The sequence below is a fragment of the Schistocerca americana genome, chromosome 4 (assembly GCF_021461395.2).
Source record: "Schistocerca americana isolate TAMUIC-IGC-003095 chromosome 4, iqSchAmer2.1, whole genome shotgun sequence".
NCBI lineage: Eukaryota > Metazoa > Arthropoda > Insecta > Orthoptera > Acrididae > Schistocerca > Schistocerca americana.
Genome location: NC_060122.1, coordinates 596,564,821 through 596,585,037, shown reverse-complemented (window position 1 = coordinate 596,585,037; position 20,217 = coordinate 596,564,821). Strand labels below are relative to the sequence as shown.

The following is a 20,217-nucleotide window of genomic DNA, read 5'->3' as shown; positions in this document are numbered from 1 at the left end:
TTTAAAAAGTGATACTTCATAAAATAAACGCATTCTCACACTGTCAGGCCACGAATGTTTTTTTCTTTTTTTTCCTCGCAGGTTAATGAGTACCTGGAGGAATAGCGAACTATATCTTGCAGTCCCTCTTAATACTGTTCTTCGTGAGAAGCTGTTATGATTTTTCTTGTTTCGTGCAAAAGCCTTCCTTTTTTTTATCGGCATTTTGAAAGCCACGCAAAAGAAACGAAGTGACATCATCTTGATAATGACTTCACCTAAGGAAGAACGAACGCGCTGAATTGATGGCTGGGGAAATGAGAATTACTTGTGTGAACCCATCCGTTTACTATCAGGAGCACGCTTTCGGTGTGTGACACACTTCCAGAAGTGACATTTTGTGCTCTGCTGAGGGTTACGCCGCTGCCGAAATCCTATTTGTGCAAACGCGAGCCATCGCGCCGGGCTCAGCGGCCCAGGAAAGCAGCGCCACCAGATTGCAATTTCGGCTCGGATTTCGCTCGCGGAACGGCCTTCGTCGCCAACACGGGGAGGAGAGAGATTATCCTTGCTATTGAAGGAACTGTGCGTCGCGTCGAACCGTTCTACACAACTCAAAGCCCGCCACTTATAACAGAAATCCGAGATGAAACCAGCCTAGCCGATTCTCACTCCCAGGTCGACGTACAATACGCCATAGTAAGTGTCACACCCAAGGAAATGATGCGAGTTTTTAAATTTCCTTCAACTAATCGATGATTGTTAAGAACTGTATTATCGGTTTCGGTCTATAATCAAACCATCTTCAGGACAATCTTCGAGTCCGATTGTCAATACAACGTAGATCTTAGTATTACACATGAATTATGTGTTATGTTAACATCTATGCTGTATTGACAATCGGTCTAATCAATAGTTGGTATATCTTTACAGTGTCATAAATGCTCCACTGCATAATCTTTGACCTACCTTATTCGGTGCGTGAGATTACCACACACAAAGGTCTATGAGGTTAAATGGATATATATGTTAGCTATATAAAGCTGCTATTAGTCATGGATCAATGTACGTCTCATAATTGTTATTCCAGTTACGCAAATGCATAGCTAAGATTTTTATGTAAGAACTTTATGTAGTGATATAAAACGTGATGAATTTAATGTCTTTTCACGTAATAACTACAAACTTTAATATTAAACACTTTGCTACATGTGTTTTTGTTCTTCTTTCGTAGAATAGACCGGAAGAGGGTCTGATTCTAGACCGAAATCGATATTCTCTAATAAAATATCTTGATAGCGCTGTGTCCCGCATAATGCAGTTCTACAGCACCACCTCCATAAAATACTTCTGATCGATGGATGTTGAGTATTTTACTTGACACTTCTCTCGGACCAAATTTTTTAATGAATTCTTAACGAGAACGTACAAGAGTTAATTGTGCACAACTTATTCATTTAATTAGTTTATATGTAGTATATCGAATTGTCAAGCAAAGGAACAAAAGAGATAGCAAGTTGAACATCGAATTTTTTGTTTTTCGTTTGCTCACCAACCAAAAGTGTACAAACCAAAAAATGTTCCAGTGTTGACCAATGAATCAATGATTTCAAAATTTGAGTAGCAAAAGAACTTAAAATTTTAGAAAGCATTCTTTCAGTGGAGAGTGAACAGCGATCGATGTAAAACTTTTCAAAAAATTTTAGTAAAACATCCCAGATCGCAACGTATGTTTATTTTGGTTGGCAAACGGTTTAAGTAAATACGAGTAATTTACGCCACCTTCGGGCCATGAGCACAATGAGGACGACTGGTGGACTGTGCAAGATCGTAAGACCGTAATCGAGTAGCAGACTAATTTGCTACATAGTGGGCAACTTTTAAGGGTGATTGCCATGCAGTTGACAGCGTTTCTTCGTGGTCAGACCCACGAGCGAATGGCACTTGGTTACTAGAGAGTCCCACGTTAACGAACTTATCCAGACCACTCAAATGATGTCTCTGCCAAATTACCCTAAACGTTGGACCAATCTGGGACTATCTTTCAGTATATTTTGTAGTAACCCTCCACTACAGCAATCCCCATAACAGTCACTTATTCAATATAATTCGTGAAAACCTCCCACTAAAGGGGGATGGACCTGCTACTAACTGCTTGTTTGTTCCCCCACACACTAAAAAGTGGTCTTACTACCAAGGTTGACCTTTAGGTCCTGCATGACATTGCCTATTCAGTATATTTAGCAGTAGCCATCTATTAGAGAGGGCCCACAGAAACGCCACGAAACCTTCATTTGGAGCTACAGTTGCTGGCCTAAACCTGTTTCTACCCAGTAGACTCTCGCGGTTGCCGTTTTACTCTGATCCAGGAACTTAGCGGTGCGTCCTTGAGAAAGTGGCACATGGAAAGCCCTCACATCTCGGAAATGGAGTGCCTGTGGTCTCATTTTACGAATCTTTATCCCCCTGCACTCGTCTGTCTCACTGACGGCGGGTACAAACCTGACGACATCCCGGACTCGTGAAACGCCACTCCGCTCATAGTATTGACAGGATTACGGCCTCACCAACGCAGTAGCTATGTACGAGGGATATTCGGAATGTAAGTTCCGATCGGTCAAGAAATGGAAACCATTTTGAAAATCTAATAAAGCTTTGCACATATGTGTTCGACAGTGTCTCTAGTACGCCTGTCAGTTGCATCACTTTGCTCTTTTCAATTCTGAGCACATGGTGAGCACATAAATATGCGTAGAAACTAATGTCTCCCGCCAAGTATGAGGTCCTGGTGCGAAATTTAGCCTGATGTTATTAAGCCCACATTACAGAACTGTCGTACTGTTCCAACTTCGTGACAATTCTCGGTCTCAATCTGCAGGGGCAATGAAAATGCTCCTGCAGCGTTTTCTATGGAAAGCGTTTGATCACCCGCACTATAGCCGATAATTGGCTCCCTCTGTGTTTCATCTCTGTTCACATTAACTACTGGCTATGAAGACAACATTTTCGCACAGACAGCGAGCTATAGGTGAGCGTAGAGAATTGGCGGGAAGCATAGGCGGCTGCCTTCTATGACGAGGGTATTGGAAAGTTGTTACAACGCTTCGACAAATGTCTAAGATGGAGTGGTGACTATGTAGAGCAGTGGCCGGAAGCTGTAGCTAACTGTTGCAGATAAAATATTTCTGAGTATCACTGTGGTTTCCACTTCGAGATCAATCGGAACTTACTTTCCGATTAGTCCTAGTATAACACGTTTATACCTGTCTCGTCGGACGGAAAAATGTTTTCTGCTATAACGCTGTACAGGAAGCAATTTACTTCGATAATAAAGACGATAGACTAGAGCTGGATGTGATCTCCAAGGACTCGCGTAACTGAACGAGCGTAGTATACATAGGTTTGCAAACATTTTATTATTTCTACCCACTCCAGATATGAATGCGTAATCAGTAAACAAAGCCAGATTTTGGAGAGCAAGAAAGTGCAGGCACGAGAACCAGTGAAAAGTACTGCCTCCTACGTTTTTTCTCCTTAAATAAATTTTGTTAAGTGAACGAATTGAATTCGGCGAAACTCCGTCTCCAATCCACTGCAGCAATAACTTTCTGCCTCAAATGATGCCATTACTGCAGTCGCTTGTAAAATGGCCGACATCGATGTTCATGTAAGACAGAGTTCAATGATAGAATTCTTGAATGCTTCAAAGTTGAAACGCTCATTCGCATTTATGAAAGACTGAAAAATGTGTATGGTGACGCAGCAGTAGATATCAGCACTCTTAGACGAATGGTTCGACAGTGTATCGAAACTGAAAGGCAAAAACCGCTGGCTGAGGAAATGCGGAGAGGCGGGCCGGTGACTGCAGTGTGTGTGACTGCGGTTCACTTTTTGGAGCAGGGACGCACAATAAACTCTGCCCAGAACGTCGTAACCCTTAAACAGCTTAAGGCACTCTCTAGCGAGTCTCAACAAAAGCTATGGCGGATGTTCTTCTTTTGCATAACAATGCGATACTGCACAACAGTCGTCACACCACTGAAGAGATCGTGAAAATTGACAGGGACGTTTGCGTCGTCCACCATACAACCCAGATCTGGTACCATCAGACTTCCATCTGTTCGTGCCGCTAAAAGAATATCATCGCAGGATTCACTATGAAGATGAGGAGCTCGTAAAATCGTCCGTACGTCAATGGCTTCCGAAGCAGGACCGGCTTTGATACACCGGAATCCATAATCTTTATAAAAGATGGACCAAAATTGTGGAAGTAGACGGAGATTGTATTGAAAAGTCACAAATTAATCGTCAATGTTGTGGTTTTCAACTTATGTTGTTGCATTTGAAATTCTCGGCAAATAATAAAAAGGAGGCATTGCTTTTTTACCGATCCTCTGCAATGCAGCGTCGAAATCCAATGAGTAGAACGGCATGATTGATAGTAGCTCGTGAAACGGACTGTACTAGACTGAATCACAGCTGCCTGCCTGGCCACGTTGCTGCGAACAGCTTCGCCCATGTGACAAGTCGCGCAACCCTCCAGTGGCGATTGTCGACTGCGATGTTTAGTGCCTCAGAGCTATGACCGTTATCGGCTGTTAATGGCGACATTCACCCTTATACACAAATAACGCCACAATCCTTAGCATGGCTTAATCGGGATGGTAGAATACGTGGTTTCTCGAAAATATTTGTTCATTTTCATAACGCTTTATCTTCTACACGAAAGAAGATAATAACAAGGGGCGGATTTTAGCTTACGCATCAAAACGATGTGTTTATCCTTGGACACTTGTAAGTTGGCGGTCAATGTACTTGCCAATTAGGATCGCCTGGTGGAGCTAGGGCGCTGACTCGTTCGTTCGTCTGGCTATTGTCACAACTGTGAGAATACATGGATCCTTTCAGTTTTCTACATGACAGTGCACCACGTAATCGCAACTGCATGTTTGAGCATTTCTTAACAATACGCCGAAGTAAGGGGCCTACTGATCTGACGTTACACCACTGGTCTCCAGTGTCATCTGATTTCACGATATCTGATTATTTTCATGAGGATTTGCTATAGACTCCGTGTGTGAGCTCCCATTCCAACAAATTTGGCTGAACTTCGAATCCGCATGGCAACATTGAATGCGGCAACTCTGGGAATGCTCGAAAATGTATCTAACGTAATTTAACTATTCCATGCATGTCTGTCGTGTGTCCAGTGCAGCGAACATTAAACAGTTACGAAAGGTAACTGAAAACTTTGATCTAAAAGGTAACAGTGAAAAGTGAAAATTTTGTATGCGAATGAATGTAATAGATATGCAGTTCTTCATTTACGTATGCAGAAAGTACGGTCTTTGGTGAAACCAAACTATCTTTCTGAAACAGTCGGCGTATCTCAAGGGACGCTGGCTGACATATGCTCGGGAAAAGCTTCTGGAAGTAAAACCACTTCATACAAGTGTAAATGCAGAAAGCTTTGTATTGCGGTGAGACTCTGCATCGCACACAAACAGAATCTACGCTGCTAAGTTACGCTAACGTGACCAACTGTCGAGAGCCTGGGTGACCACCTTTTGCAGCGCGGGCCGTTACGAGACGTGCTGCAAGCCAGTGAGGTTCTGGAAGGTGCCGCCGTGAGTGTGGAGCCACGTCAACTCCAGCGCCGTAGGTTCCTCTGTTGAGGATCCACGCCTTTCGAGGCGGTCCAACAGACTCTCAACTCAGTTTAAATCCGAGGATATTGGTGGCCAGAGGACCACCTCTGTGCTACATGTGGATACTAAGTGCGTCTATGGTTAACCCATCCTTTGATCATTGTCGCCCCATTAGCCACGAATTTAGAAGGGACGCAGAAGCAAGGTTTAAGATTTATAAGTACGGAACTGAAAATGTGTTAGGAACCAGGAATCATCACATTTTATTGTATTTACAAGCATTTTAATCAATAAGTCGGAGTCAACAAATGTTCATTTTACCCGTAGTACTAGTTACACTTTCCGTAACTTAAATTCATCCCCTACTCCGTCCAGCTATAATCCATGGCGGATCCTACAGCGTTTCCTTGCGCAATAATTCAGTAGAGGCGACTGACTGTCATGAATTATGAATTATTTAAATTAGCTCAAGGTTTGATAGGTTGAATTTTACATTCTTAAATGCACGGCTTCTAATTGTTATACGGTATGAAGACAATTCAGGCTGCAGCCGTATTCCTTAAGGGAGCAAATTTCCGCGGAGTACGAGAGCTAGTAGCAGCGATTACCCTGTTTCTCTATTTAATATTGCAACCTTTTACACATAACATAGCAATACTTCAATGTATTATGTAAAAAGTCCAGTGACTGTGTCATTTGCGTGCTGAAGTACAGAGGGGTCTTTTCCCGCTCCTACCTGCTGTAGAATTTCAACTCCCTGTTACAGCACTGCGCAGCTGTAGCCCGAAGAGCCCCGACAATACAAGAGGACCTGTGGCATCTACCTGGCACGTCTACCACCACCTGTCACGTAATACAACTTTGAGTTCGTCTACACAGACGGCTAGGCTTTTAGCCACGCAGCCTCGGTACCGCAAGTAGGTTTTTACGCTTCGTTGGTGATAGCTGGAAACAACGCTGACAAATGTCAGCGCCTTCTTTCTCCGTACGAAGTATAGCGCCCAGCGGGTACTCACCGTGTCGACGGCCTGGTCGTCGATGCCCGCGGCGACGCCATTGGGCTGGTCCTGCAGCCGCGTCTCCGCGTCCTTGTCGAGCAGCTGCTGCTGCTGCTGCTGCTGTTGCTGCTGCTGCTGCTGCTGGAGCAGCTGCTGCTGTTGCTGCGCCGCCACGTGGTTGGCCGCCGTGGACGTGGCCGCGCCGTTGCTGCTCCGCTGCGCGTCCAGCAGCACCTTGAGCGACGCGATAGCGTGCAGCTGCGTCGCCTTCTCGTCCACCTTGCCTGCAACACCGCAAGCGTACAGTGGGTGAAGCGCTGAACAACAAAAGTTGTTTCAGATACCAAAAGACGATTTCATTTTCCATCTCGGCTGTATTAAGATCACAGTCATTTGCACTACTGGCCATTAAAATTGCTACACCGCGCAGAAATGCAGATGATAAACGGGTATTCATTCGACAAATATATTATACTAGAACTGTCACGTGATTACATTTTTATGCAATTTGGGTGCATAGATCCTGAGAAAACAGCACCCAGAACAACCACCTCTGGCCATAATAACGGCCGTCATACGCCTGGGCATTGAGTCAAACAGTGCTTGGACGGCACGTACAGGTACAGCTACCCATGCAGCTTCAACACCATACCACATTTCATCAAGAGTAGTGACTGGCGTTTTGTGACGAGCCAGTTGCTCTGAAACTGCGGTCGTGCATTATCCTGCTGAACTGTAGGCTTTCACAGGGATCGAATGAAGGGTAGAACCACGGGTCGTAACACATCTGAAATGTAACGTCCACTGTTCAAAGTGCCGTCAATGCGAACAAGAGGTCACCGAAACGTGTAACCAATGGCATCCCATGCCATCACGCCGGGTGATACGCCAGTATGGCTATGACGAATACACGCTTCGAACGTGCGCTCACCGCGATGTCGCCAAACACGGATGCGACCATCATGATGCTGTAAACAGAACCTTGATTCATCTAAAAAAATGACGTTTTGCCATTCCTGCATCCAGGTTCGTCGTTGAGTACACCATCGCAGGCGCTCCTGTCTGTGATGCAGCGTCAAGGGTAATCGCAGCCATGGTCTCCGAGCTGACAGTCCATGCTGCTCCAAACGTCGTCGAACTGTTCGTGCAGATGGTTGTTGTCTTGCAAACGTCCCCATGTGTTGACTCAGGGATCGAGACGTGGCTACACTATCCGTTACAGCTATGCGGATAAGATGCCTGTCATCTCGACTGCTAGTGATACGAGGCCGTTGGGATCCAGCAAGGCGTTCCGTATTACCCTCCTGAACCCACCGATTCCATATTCTGCTAAGAGTCATTGGATCTCGACCAACGCCAGTAGCAGTGTCGCGATACGATAAACTGCAATCGCGATAGCCTACAATCCGACCTTTATCAAAGTGGGAGACGTGATGGTACGCATTTCTCCTCCTTACACGAGGCATCACAACAACGTTTCACCAAGCAACGCCGGTCAACTGCTGTTTGTGTATGAGAAATCGGTTGGAAACTTTCCTCATGTCTGCACGTTGTAGGTGTCGCCACCAGCGCCAACCTTGTTTGAATGCTCTGAAAAGCTAATCATTTGCATATCACAGCACCTTCTTCTTGTCAGTTAAAAATTTCGCGTCTGTAGCACGTCATCTTCGTGGTGTAGAAATTTTAATGGCCAGTAGTGTATTCACTCTAATACAAGAGTTAGGCGAAGTGCTATTTTCATTCTTTGCTTCAGCCTCCATGTAGGAGTCATAGACGTTTGAGACTTGAAAAGCACTCTGGAACCATATAGTTTCATTTGATCAAAGCACCTACGTCTGTGTTACATGCACGATCCTGGTTCTTTCGATGCTGGCGTGCCGTTCCACTACAGTTGGAGACCCTCTGCAATGCTGTTCTAGTTTGAGGGGAATGCCAGATAGGCTGAGGCGTGAGTGCGATTTTGGACTGAGCAGGGAGGCATGGTAGGGTAGGCCGTGCAGTTCTGCACAGCCACTGTGCCAGGGTTAGGCTGTTGTAGTGGTTAGCGTATTTGCCTAAAGAGCAGGAAACTCGGTTTCGAATCCCTCCCTAGGCACAAATTTTCATTTGTTGCTGCAGTCTGCATATATACGTAATTTTCAAATGTTTGCCTGTAACATGTACGTCCGTTATTTAAATAGACAACTGCCGTTGTAGCAGATTAGAACGACAACAATGTTCCATACTTGTTAACAATTTAAATAACACGTTGACGAGTACGGAGGGCTGTTCTCCTTCCAGTGTACTACAACAGTTGTTAAATGAGGGACGTACATTTTAAGTCTCAGCACTTGAAAATGGTACAGTGCTGAGACCGCCTGATCGTGTGAAAGTAATAACTGTAGTTGTATTACAGCAAAAGTACAAAAAGGAATTGTCTTTTGATAAATTTATGGCTGTGATTTCCAATATCAAGAAACTTATTCAGATATCAAATATCAAGGCTTGATGTGTCCCGTAGACATGTATAAGCTTCATTCATCTGCGTGGTAGATAGCTATGTCCTCATTCTAGCGTAATTGAAAGTATGGAAGTTGTAACGGGTGTAAGTGCAAATATTTCTCTTGGTGACTGAGGACCGTGTACTGAACAACATCACATCAGAATTTAATTCATCTGCAGACTAATAACTATAGCTATTATGAGTATTACGCCTTTAGGTTGGTTGGTACCTCCAAGCACATGCCGCAAGAGAAAGCCATTAATGCTTATTTTCCCCTGGACAGAAGGCCAGGTGTTGAAGTATGGATGTGTCGACGAAAAACGGTTGTTTATAAAAATGGCTCTGAGCACTATGGGACTTAACATCTGTGGTCATCAGTCCCCTAGAACTTAGAACTAATTAAACCTAACTAATCTAAGGACATCACACACATCCATGCCCGAGGCAGGATTCGAACCTGCGACCGTAGCAGTCGCGCGGTTCCTGACTGAGCGCCTAGAACCGCGGGACCAAGTTGTTTATACTGATCGGCGTGGTCCACATAGTGGTGCAGTTACGATCGTGCTGAAAACATGTTGTAATAAATTATGTGACGTGTTTGCAGGAATACTGTTATGAGAGAGAGATGTGTGTAAATATAATGGTATGACATATAAAAACATAGCCACTTGTACTCGTTAAACCTGTATGTGTGGCAGCGTCCGAGAAACTGCGATGTCGAGGTATCGCAATGACGAGGAAGTTAGTACGTTTACATGAGCGTTTGCCAGTATTATTCCTTAAATTCTAAACTTCAACACACAATCAATCATTATTCTTCGAATGGATGGTTACAATAAAGCACTTCTCGATTCTGGCTTATTGATCGGGAAAATGTAGAAACGTAAAATTTTTACTTGACGAAAGTGCAAAGAAAGAAATTCCAGAAACGAAATTTAAAGAGACCTTACTTATGATCCACGGACGACCAATCAGTAACATGAATGAGTCGATTTAGGTACTTATAGAGTATTCTTTTACGGTGGTGGTAGGATATCGTCTTTCTACCCGTATAGCATGTTTTACGGCATTAACTAATATTCTACGCTAGGCAGATATCGTGTGACAGTTTTCTAGATGAACAACAACTTGCACAAAATACGATTACCTTTCGACTGTCATGTTGGACCTCAATAATAGTTAAACTGTTTTCTCGAAACCTTTATCTATCGATCTTTTCAGATAAATTGTTCACTGATTCTCCACCTTTAATAATTCATTCTGTCCAGTTTACTTTCTGAAAGGCATTGCTCACGAAATTTCCCAAAATTAATGCATCCCTCTTTCAAAACGATAGCTCAGTCAATGGACCGTTTTAAAAAATCAACACTAACGATTCAGATTCTGCAGCAACTACACACTACCAAAGCTCTTGGAAGTGGAACACCTCCTACGTGACGTTGCTAAGGTCCCAGCTTCCGACACCTTGGGCATCCATTTGTCCTTATTAAGCAGTACGGTGTACGTCAAAGTCGCCAATAACGCGGTGTGCGAAAAAATACTTCGTGACACCAAACACGGACTACGCTTTTGCCACGCCGACGGGAATGTCGGTGCGGTCACTGTCGACCACGCAGACTTGAGAATGCACAACATACGAGTTTTCGAACCGTTCGAGCCGCCGGCGGAAGACGTTATCGCGGCTTTCCGCTCCTATGGCACAGTACATGGCCACACTGCCGAACGCTGGGCGCAATTCCAAACGTACCCCGTGTACCCAGGACTATGACAGATCACCATCGATCTCCGCTGCCACGTGCCATCTTACCTGCAAATCAGCGTGTGCCGCGCGGTCGTAATATACGACGGCCAACACAAGACCTGTTCCGGGTGCGGTAAAGAAGGTCACCTCAGTTCTGAGTGTCTTCAGCGACGAATCACCCAATTGCCAGCCGCTACCGTGGCGCTTCCGATTCCGACGACGGTTTTACCGATCACCTACGCATCGGCGCTCTCTTCTCCTCCCACCAGCCGCCACCGTTCGTACCATGTACCGGTTACCCTTCCTGCTGCTACGGATACCGCCGGGGTCGACACATCGCGCTCACAACCTTACCCTACTCCGGCGCCTCTACCAACAGCGACGGCTTCCGATACCCACCCGCCCGATCATATGGATGCCTCTTCACTTATCGTTCTCGCGACAACCTTCCTGCCAGAGCACCGCGACTCCCTTCCGTCTTCCGACACAGAGGGAAGAACACGCAAACAACGTTCACCTAAAAGGCGCAAGAGGAGGCGCCGTACGGTCTCGGAACGAGACGGATCACCACCCCCTATGCTCCAGAGGCCGTCCGACCAGACGAGGCCTCGGAGAACCTGCACGACGACACGAATGACGACAACATTACGCCGACTGTGGCTGTGCCGCTGCCTACTCTGCCGGCTCGTCCAGGTGCACCTGAACCAATGGACTCCATCGATGCGACTGCCGCAGAGACGTCCGCCGCCCTACAACCGAAGTGGAACGTACGAACATCACAACGACAGCGCCTTCAATGGCGTGGAGTGACGAAGTCGACGAAGGCCCAGACCACACGCAGGGGACAGAGTTACCCCAGACGGAAGCCTAGTTACGCCGCCGATAACGCCGTCAGATGGCGTACGACATGACTCGCCGTTGCCTCGCCCCCCTTCACACCCCGCTGATGGGGTCCCCATTCCACGGCGGGGTACGGCTCCAAACCTACCGATTAGCGACGATCAACACTAACACCATTAGCTCCCCCGTGAAACTTAAACTGCTACGAGAGATGTTATGGGCATCGGACGTCGACATCGCACTACCACAGGAAGCACACTTGACCACACTTCCAGACGTCGCGGAATATAACACTTATGTTTCTCCTGGTGACCACCTGCGACGCGGCGCAGCCATCTATGCCCGAGTCGCTGGTATCACATACCTTTCATCCGCCAGAGACATGGCAGTCACCGTCGTGGGGACGCGTATTGTCAACATTTACGCTCCCTCAGGCTCCACCCGCAGATGCGACAGGGCACACTTCTATTCGGAAGAAATCGCCCCTTCGACGCTGTGACCATTACTTGCTTGGGGGTGATTTTAATAGTATGCTGCACCCTAAGGATCAATTACCCCACTACAGCACCTGTCACGAACTGCGTCTTGTCGTCCGTGAACTTCGGCACGGCGATGCGCCTGGACATACTTACCAGATGAGTCACTCCCCGAGCCGCCTAGATAGGATTTACGTCTCTCGGGAACTCACACCTGCAGTCCAAGGTGAAGAAATTTGACCCTTGGCCTTTTCGGACCACTGTTCCTACATCTGCAACATTCTCCTTCCCCAGAAAGTGGTCTGGCGTAGTCGTGCACCGTGGAAGCTAAGCACCTCCCATCTTCATGATCCGGAAAGCCTTAATGGTGTTACCGAGGCATGGGCTACCTGTGAACGTCGCTTACCTAAGTACTGCTAGTAGTATTGCTACATCAAGTGTCGTAAGGCAGACAGGTCGGCACGCAGGCAGACATATAACCAAGACTGAACTTGCTAACTGAGAGTTTGATTGTTCCATCAAGTCTTGTCATGCTGACATCCATTGTGCGTAAGATGATAAGCACGCCGCATTGCGAAACAACTATGGGTACTACTGCCTTAAGTGCAATTGTTGACGAAACTGGACAATGTTAATTCAATGTCGAAAACTTGTGTGTGAAACTTGTATCAGAGTAAGTCAAACATACAGTAACGGCCACTATTAATTATTTCCCACTTGTATATTATGTACGAAGTATCACAATGTTACTTACACATCTAAAATGTCCGCAAGAATATGTTAGCAACGCAAAATGTGCAAGGTTTATGACAATTATCACTTACACGCACACGTACACGCACACACACACGCACATATCCGTCAAATTGATGTCTAAAACATGATTGTGAACTGCTAAATATATGCTCCAGTGCTATTTTCATGCCTTTTTCAGCCTAAACACATGTGGATATGTAAATGAAATGCTAAACAAGCAGCGAAACTTCTTATGGACTGTAGCAAAAACAGCACATACTCTCTATAAATAGTTATAACGAAACGTTTGCTTGTGCAAGGTAGTAATGATTTAGTAATACATAGTTCTTAAAGGAGTTAACGCTTGCTTTAACAGGCTCTGAGCACTATGGGACTTAACATCTGTGGTCATCAGTCCCCTAGAACTTAGAACTAGTTAAACCTAACTAACCTAAGGACATCACACACATCCATGCCCGAGGCAGGATTCGAACCTGCGACCGTAGCAGTCCCGCGGTTCCGGACTGAGCGCCTAGAACCGCTAGACCACCGCGGCCGGCTTGTTTTAACAGTCTGAAAAAAGGTTGCATACGTGGAAGAGACCTTGAGACAATGGAAGATTTCACATGGGTTATGTAATGGTAAGAGACCAATTTGAAAACCAGATTTAAGCTGTAAGATATTACTGACCGTAATTTATTGGTTGTGGACGCCAATTAAAATTGAAGAATTTGCTAAAATGTTGGTAATTAAGAAAATGAGACCTGGATAAGTTGAAAGAAACCGAGGCTCCTGAGAGTTTCGAAGGGAGCATTAGGCAACGATTGACTGAATAAGTAGGAAGAATTACAGCAGAAAACGAATAGGTAACTTTGAGAGATTACATAGTGAAGGCAGCAGTAGGTCAAATTGGTAGAAAGACAAGGCCTACTAGCATTCCTTAAATGTGTAGGAGATACGAATTTTATTGATTAAAAGAGAAAATATAAAAATGCAGCAAATGAAGCAGACGAAAGGGAACACAAATGTCTAATCAATGAGATTAACGGGAAGTGCAAAACGGCTAAGCAAGAGTGGCTAGAGGACAAATGTACAGATGCACGTATAACTAGGAGAAAGGTGGATACTGCCCACAAGAAAATTAAAGTCTACTTTGGTGAAAACAGAATCAAATGTATGAAAGTCAAGAGCTCTGATGGTAAACCGGTACTAAGCAGGGAAAGGGAAGCTGAAAGTAGGAAGGAATATATAGAGGGGACATACAAGGGAAATGATATTTAAGGTAGTACTATAGAAAGCAAAGAGAAAGTACATGAAAATGATATGGGAGATATGATACTGTGATAAGAATTTGACACGTTACTGAAAGACCTAAACCGAAACAAGGACCTCCGAGTAGACGATATTCCCTCGGAACCGCTGATTTCCTTGAGAGAGCCAGTCATGACCAAACTATGCCGTGTCCAAAATAAATCAATCAGGAGAAATATCGATAGACTTCAAGAAGAATGTAAATGGTTGCAGCTAGAAAGAAATGGGCTGCTGGCGAGTGAGAATATTACGGAACTGTCACTCAGGCAGCATCCACCAGCCGACAAACAGCAGCAACAGGGAAGTAACCGATCTTGTGACGTTTAAGAGTTCCTAACAAGGAGCGAATTATTTAGTCACACTTGTGTGCTTTGGTACTTCAGTTTTTGAATTTCTGCCTGCTAATTTAATATTAATAGAAACAGTAATTGCGTTTTCATTTGTGTTGGAAAGTTATTGATTTCGTGACTTTTACAAGTTGCTAACCAGGAGCGAATAATTTAGTCTCACCTGCATGTTAATCTAATGTACTAAACACAGTTCTTGCGTTTTTGTCAGTGTATACAGTAGAGTTCCGCAGCGTGTGTCGATAGCCGTTTGTTTGTGTAGTGTACTTTTTCAGTCTTTAGTATAGACAGGGTCTGTGATTGGTGTACGTGGATACGAGCTGAGTTGGTGAAACTTTGTTATCAACTCCAGGATGTGTTGGTTTCGGTTACACAGCTTGAGGCTGCAGTGGATGGGCATCACTGTTGTGGACCGGCCATGAGGATCCAAGGGACGGTCATTACGTCCCCCGAGTCCGCCGATCGGTTAGCACCGGTGACCAGCGCAGTTACTGCTCGCATTCCGAAGTTCGTATTGGGGCGTGGCAAGCTGCGAAAGACGTCCTAGGGGGCCGAACTTAGGCTGTCCCGGTTAGTCTGACAGACAGGTTCCAGGCGCTACGTGTAGCTGACAATTATCCTCAGCAAGATTCAGTCGATTGTCCTATTTCAGAGGAAACCTCTGCAGTCACAGAGGGTGGTATTATTGGTAGCTGGGAGCTCCAATTTTAGGCGGGTTGTGGGATCCCTTAGAGACATGGCTGCCAAGGACGGGAAAAAGCCAATGAGCAATGATTGCGTGTGAGTTTAGTATAGGAGGTGTAATTTCGAGTTTTAGTTACTGTAATCGTAAATTCAGGCAGATTGTAGCGCAGTCGTTAGGCATTTGTTTTGTTTTGGTACGTCAGTGGCACTTGTCTGTCTAGTAGGCTCTCAGAGACCAGTGTGGCCTTAGCTCCCAGTTGGTGCACATCGACAGCGCAGAAAGATACGTATTTAGCTTCTTTTCTGTGTTTACGTCGTAGATTCTTACTTAAATTGCGTGTGAGTTTCGTATAGGAGGTGAAATTTCGAGTTTTAGTTACTGTAATAGTAAATTCAGGCAGATTGTAGCGCAGTCGTTAGGGATTTGTACAGGTTAGTTCATACATTCTTTGCGTGTTGCCTTGCGTTATCTAGGCACGGACTCGTGTTTCAGTAACTATTGTTCAACATCGATTAGAATGGACAGGGACTGTGATTGCTGTGTTCGGATGAGGGCTGAGTTGGCATCCCTTCGCTCACAGCTGCAGGCAGCGCTGACTTCGGTCGCGCAGCTTGAGGCTGTTGCCAATGGGCACGACTATGGGGAGCCGGACTTGGGTATCAGGGGGATGTCAACCTCGTCCCGTCTGTCCCCAGATCGGTCTGCCGCTGTGGTTGCCCCGGTTGCTGCCCACAGTGGAGCTGAGCCCTCACCTGTGGTTGATTGGGAGGTCGTTCCAAGGCGTGGCAGGCAGCGAAAGACGTCCCTGGAGGCTGATCAGAAAGCCTCCCAGGTGCGTCTGACAAACAGATTCAGGTACTGTCTCTGGCTGAGCCAGATGCAGCTGCCTGCCCTCTTTCAGAGAATGATTCTCAGCCTTCAAGGTCTGGGCAATCGCAGAGGGTGGGCGTATTGGGAGCTCCAATGTTAGGCGCGTAATGGGGCCCCTTAGGGATATGGCGGCTAAGGAGGGGAAGAAATCCAGTGTGCACTCCGTGTGCATCCCGGGTGGAGTCATTCCTGATGTCGATGGGGTCCTTCCGGATGCCATGAAGAGCACAGGGTGCAGCCAACTGCAAGTGGTGGTAGTCCTCGGTACCAGTGATGTGTGTTGCTTTGGATCGTAAGAGATCCTCTCTGGTTTTCAGCAGCTATCTGAAGTGGTAAAGGCTGCGAGATGAAAGCAGTTGATTGCGGACTTCTGGTACTGAGCCGAGTGGAGGATCTGCTTCATAGGCTCGGACAGTCCTGTACCATGCAGGCAGCAGATTCCTCGACCTGCGCAATAGGATGGTGGGGTTTTGGGTACCGATAAATAGGTCAGGAGTCCATTACATGCGGGTAGCGGGGGCTGTGTGGCGTGTGTTGGGCGGCTTTGTAGGTTCAAGGATCTCGGTGAAACACAAAAAGTGCTTCAGTCTGAAACGGAGCATATTGAACACAGGAAGAACGTAGATCTATGATCCATCGTTATAATAGTTGTAAACTGTCGTAGCTGCGTTGGGAAAGTACCAGAGAGTCAAAGCTAAAAGAAAGCACTGATGCTCAAATTGTTAAAGGCATTAAATGCTGGCTAAAGCCGGAGATAAGTTCAGCCGATATCTGAAAACAATACCTTGAAGCCGGCCTATTTGAGAATAAAATATTCTGATCCTCAAAGCCGATTTCTTTGAGACTTTTGGGAAACCGCCTCGGACGGCTTTAGTGAATTGATGTCCAGCCCTGAGCTACGTATGGAGAATACCAAAGAGCGCAGAACAGTCCGCGAGGTCCCCCCCCCCCCCCCCCCCCTATTGTCAGAGTCACTTGCACTGTAGCACGCACTGCATCCCTCCCACCCCCATAGCACACACACACACACACACACACACACACACAGTGGAGGCCGGCCACGGAGTGCTTCCAGCGCGGGGAGTACTTGGGCGGTCGCTGGCCGCGCAGTGTAGTAGGCGGGCGGCTGCCGTTAACCTGCGCCTCCAGGAGGCGCGCCGCCATGAAAGATGGAGCAGGCGAGTGCTCAGCAGGGCTGCATTATTGATGGTGGCCGGCCGCTGGCTCCCCGGCGTCCACTCGCCACACGTGCCCGCCAGACCTCTGGGATCCCCAAACCTCCACACCGTCCGTACTGCCGACGCTGACCGGCCCCGTACGCACGCTTTCACTTATTAAGCGGCACCCTCCGGTCTCCGTTGGTATCTGCACCAGCCCACCCACAGGGAACAGTCGTTTATGTCTAAATTTTACGCCACATTTCTGTACGGCAAATGTCAACTTCAAAGTTTTAAAAATCGGCTTAGCGTCCCCGGGAGACGAAAAGCTCAAACCGAATTCAGCGACTTCAGCTCGACGAGGAAGAGGGTCCACCAGTTTCCCCAGGTGTGCCATATCCAGCTGAAGCCACTGATTGATAATTGGATCCCACGGAGATATCACACGGCGGGGTTGTGGATTGCTACGTTTCATCCGTGTTTCGAATGGTATTACGATGGCGTCAGTTGCCAGCTATTGATGGTGTGAACACTTCTAGTAGCTACGTTACTATCAGTTTTGCACAAAGTGCTTCTTTTATATCCGATTTGCAGTGCAGTTCACGACTCGGACATTTATATACGTCGTGTAACACCTCTTACAGTACAAACGAGAAAGCTTATGTAATGTTATAAAGCATTGGATTCTTTATTGTATGATGATAAGGATCCTTTATTGTATGATTATATGATAGCGGAACAAACACTGGTAGCAGTTACTTCTGTAAAATATCTGGGAGTATGCGTGCGGAACGATTTGAAGTGGAATGATCATATAAAATTAATTGTTGGGAAGGCGGGTGCCAGGTTGAGATTCATTGGGAGAGTCCTTAGAAAATGTAGTCCATCAACAAAGGAGGTGGCTTAGCGTTACGGAGATGTTTAGCAAACTCAAGTGGCAGACTCTGCAAGAGAGGCGCTCTGCGTCGCGGTGTAGCTTGCTGTCCAGGTCTCGAGAGGGTGCGTTTCTGGATGAGGTATCGAATATGTTGCTCCCCCCTACTTATACCTCCCGAGGAGATCACGAATGTAAAATTAGAGAGATTCGAACGCGCACGGAGGCTTTCCGGCAATCGTGCTTCCCGCGAACCATACGCGACTGGAACAGGAAAGGGAGGTAATGACAGTGGCACGTAAAGTGCCCTCCCCCACACACCGTTGGGTGGCTTCCGGAGTATAAATGTAGATGTAGATGTCGATGTAGATAATGTCCGGAGATGGCAACATAGCCATGAAGAGACAGGAAATCAAAATTTAACAATTGCTTTACTAGCAGACTTAGCGTTTGGAAGTTTGAATGAGTCCACTCTATTGTAGAGTATGTATGTGAAAAAAACGTCGAAAACAGAATTACAACTTCCCTTACGCATCAAAATTTTTCTATTTTTTTGCCATTTTACTCGTTCAAGAAATAAGAGTTACGGTAGGCAAATGTAACAGTGCCAAATACTTAGTTACATTCCCTTGCTCCTGTTGCAGGTTACGATTAGCCGACTGAAATACACACAGGCAACGTCCCTACTTTGACCCCGTTCCATGTCTCATACATATACAGGCGATAAGAGTACTGTGTGTTACAAGCGTACTCAAAAGCTGTTCACAGCCCTGTCTTTCGTGAATGAAAGAGTATTCGTGTTCAAGAATGACAAATTGCAATACACTGTTTTTGGTTGCCTCTGACTGCGCTGTCTTGGCAACAGGGTACTGAAAACTTCCTTAATAAAACTTTCCGTGTTTTCTGCCGCGATTGCCATCTGTTGAGTATATTGACCGAACTCTAAAAGAATCCCAAAGCTACGAAGATCTTTCCCAGTTATCGTGGTTACTGATGCGCGTGTGGCGTGTTGCTTCCTGAATACCTAAATGTCAATTTCATTGCTTGTCTCGCTACTGTCAAACAGTATCTCAGCGTGAACGGTTCAGGTATATTCTCCACACGCGAGAAGTCGTTTTTACTCTATTTCCTTCATTTATTATAACGTTAAGTATAGTAATAGGAATAGAGCAATCTGTTCTCGTTTCAATGCAGTGGCGATGTGAACACTTATAAATTTACCGAAAACTCGACATCTTGAATGTACAGGTGATATTTATGCTCGTTCTTTACACTTTCAGCGTATGAAAATATAAAGTGACACTCGTTAAATATCACATCCGGCTGTTACTGAGAATTAATTCAAATGTAATTCGTGTGAGATAGTGCACCTGTTTGACTCTTCTCTTTCTCCTCAAAAATACGAACACATTTGACGAAAACATATTATCCTGTACGTAGGAGTTCAACAAACAACGTTGTTGTTGTTGTTGCTGTCATTCATGGAGGCATATGAATGTTCAGATTCCGTGTTCTAAGCGAGACGGTGCGAAGTCATGTAGAGGGGCTTCGACGTTCCTCGTTACGTACACCTGCCCAGGAGGACGAGAGGCGTTGTTATCGACTTTAGTCATAACAACTTCCCACCTATCAGCTAGCCTGTAGTTTGCAGATATTATACCTCAGGAAATGTTGTGTTATACACGTCACGCGGACGCAGTCCAGGCTGTCCCAGCAATTACTAAGCAAAATGGTACACCTAGAAATAGCTTTGGAAACTACATTGATGAAACTTCCATGAAGATTTCCAAAGAGAAAACCTCCGTTTGAGGATTTTGGTTCCATAACTTCGGTGAGGTCCACAACAGAAGGATCAAGTGAAAAGTAGGACGACAACACCAATGAAGAGCTCTGAGAATGGATAGACATTTCAAAAAAATGAAATAAAGAGAGAGAGAGAATAAATGCAGCAACTTATTTGTTTCCTTTTAATTTACCTATTTCATTTTGAATGGTGCACTTTATCTGTACTGAATAATAGCTTGTCTAGCTATTAGCTGAACCGCACTGCGTACTGAAATCAGTGCTTCAGTTA

General features: G+C 45.7%; 1 protein-coding gene across 1 annotated transcript in view; it reads right to left on the bottom strand.

Moving 5' to 3' along the window:
- The window catches only part of LOC124613640 (sodium/potassium/calcium exchanger Nckx30C), a 1,525,550-nt gene that overhangs the window by 336,479 nt on the left and 1,168,854 nt on the right, over positions 1-20,217 (bottom strand). The window contains exon 7 of the mRNA XM_047142355.1: positions 6,644-6,909. Within this exon, the coding sequence (XP_046998311.1) occupies positions 6,644-6,909 (266 nt within the window). The remainder of the gene's footprint in view (positions 1-6,643; positions 6,910-20,217) is intronic.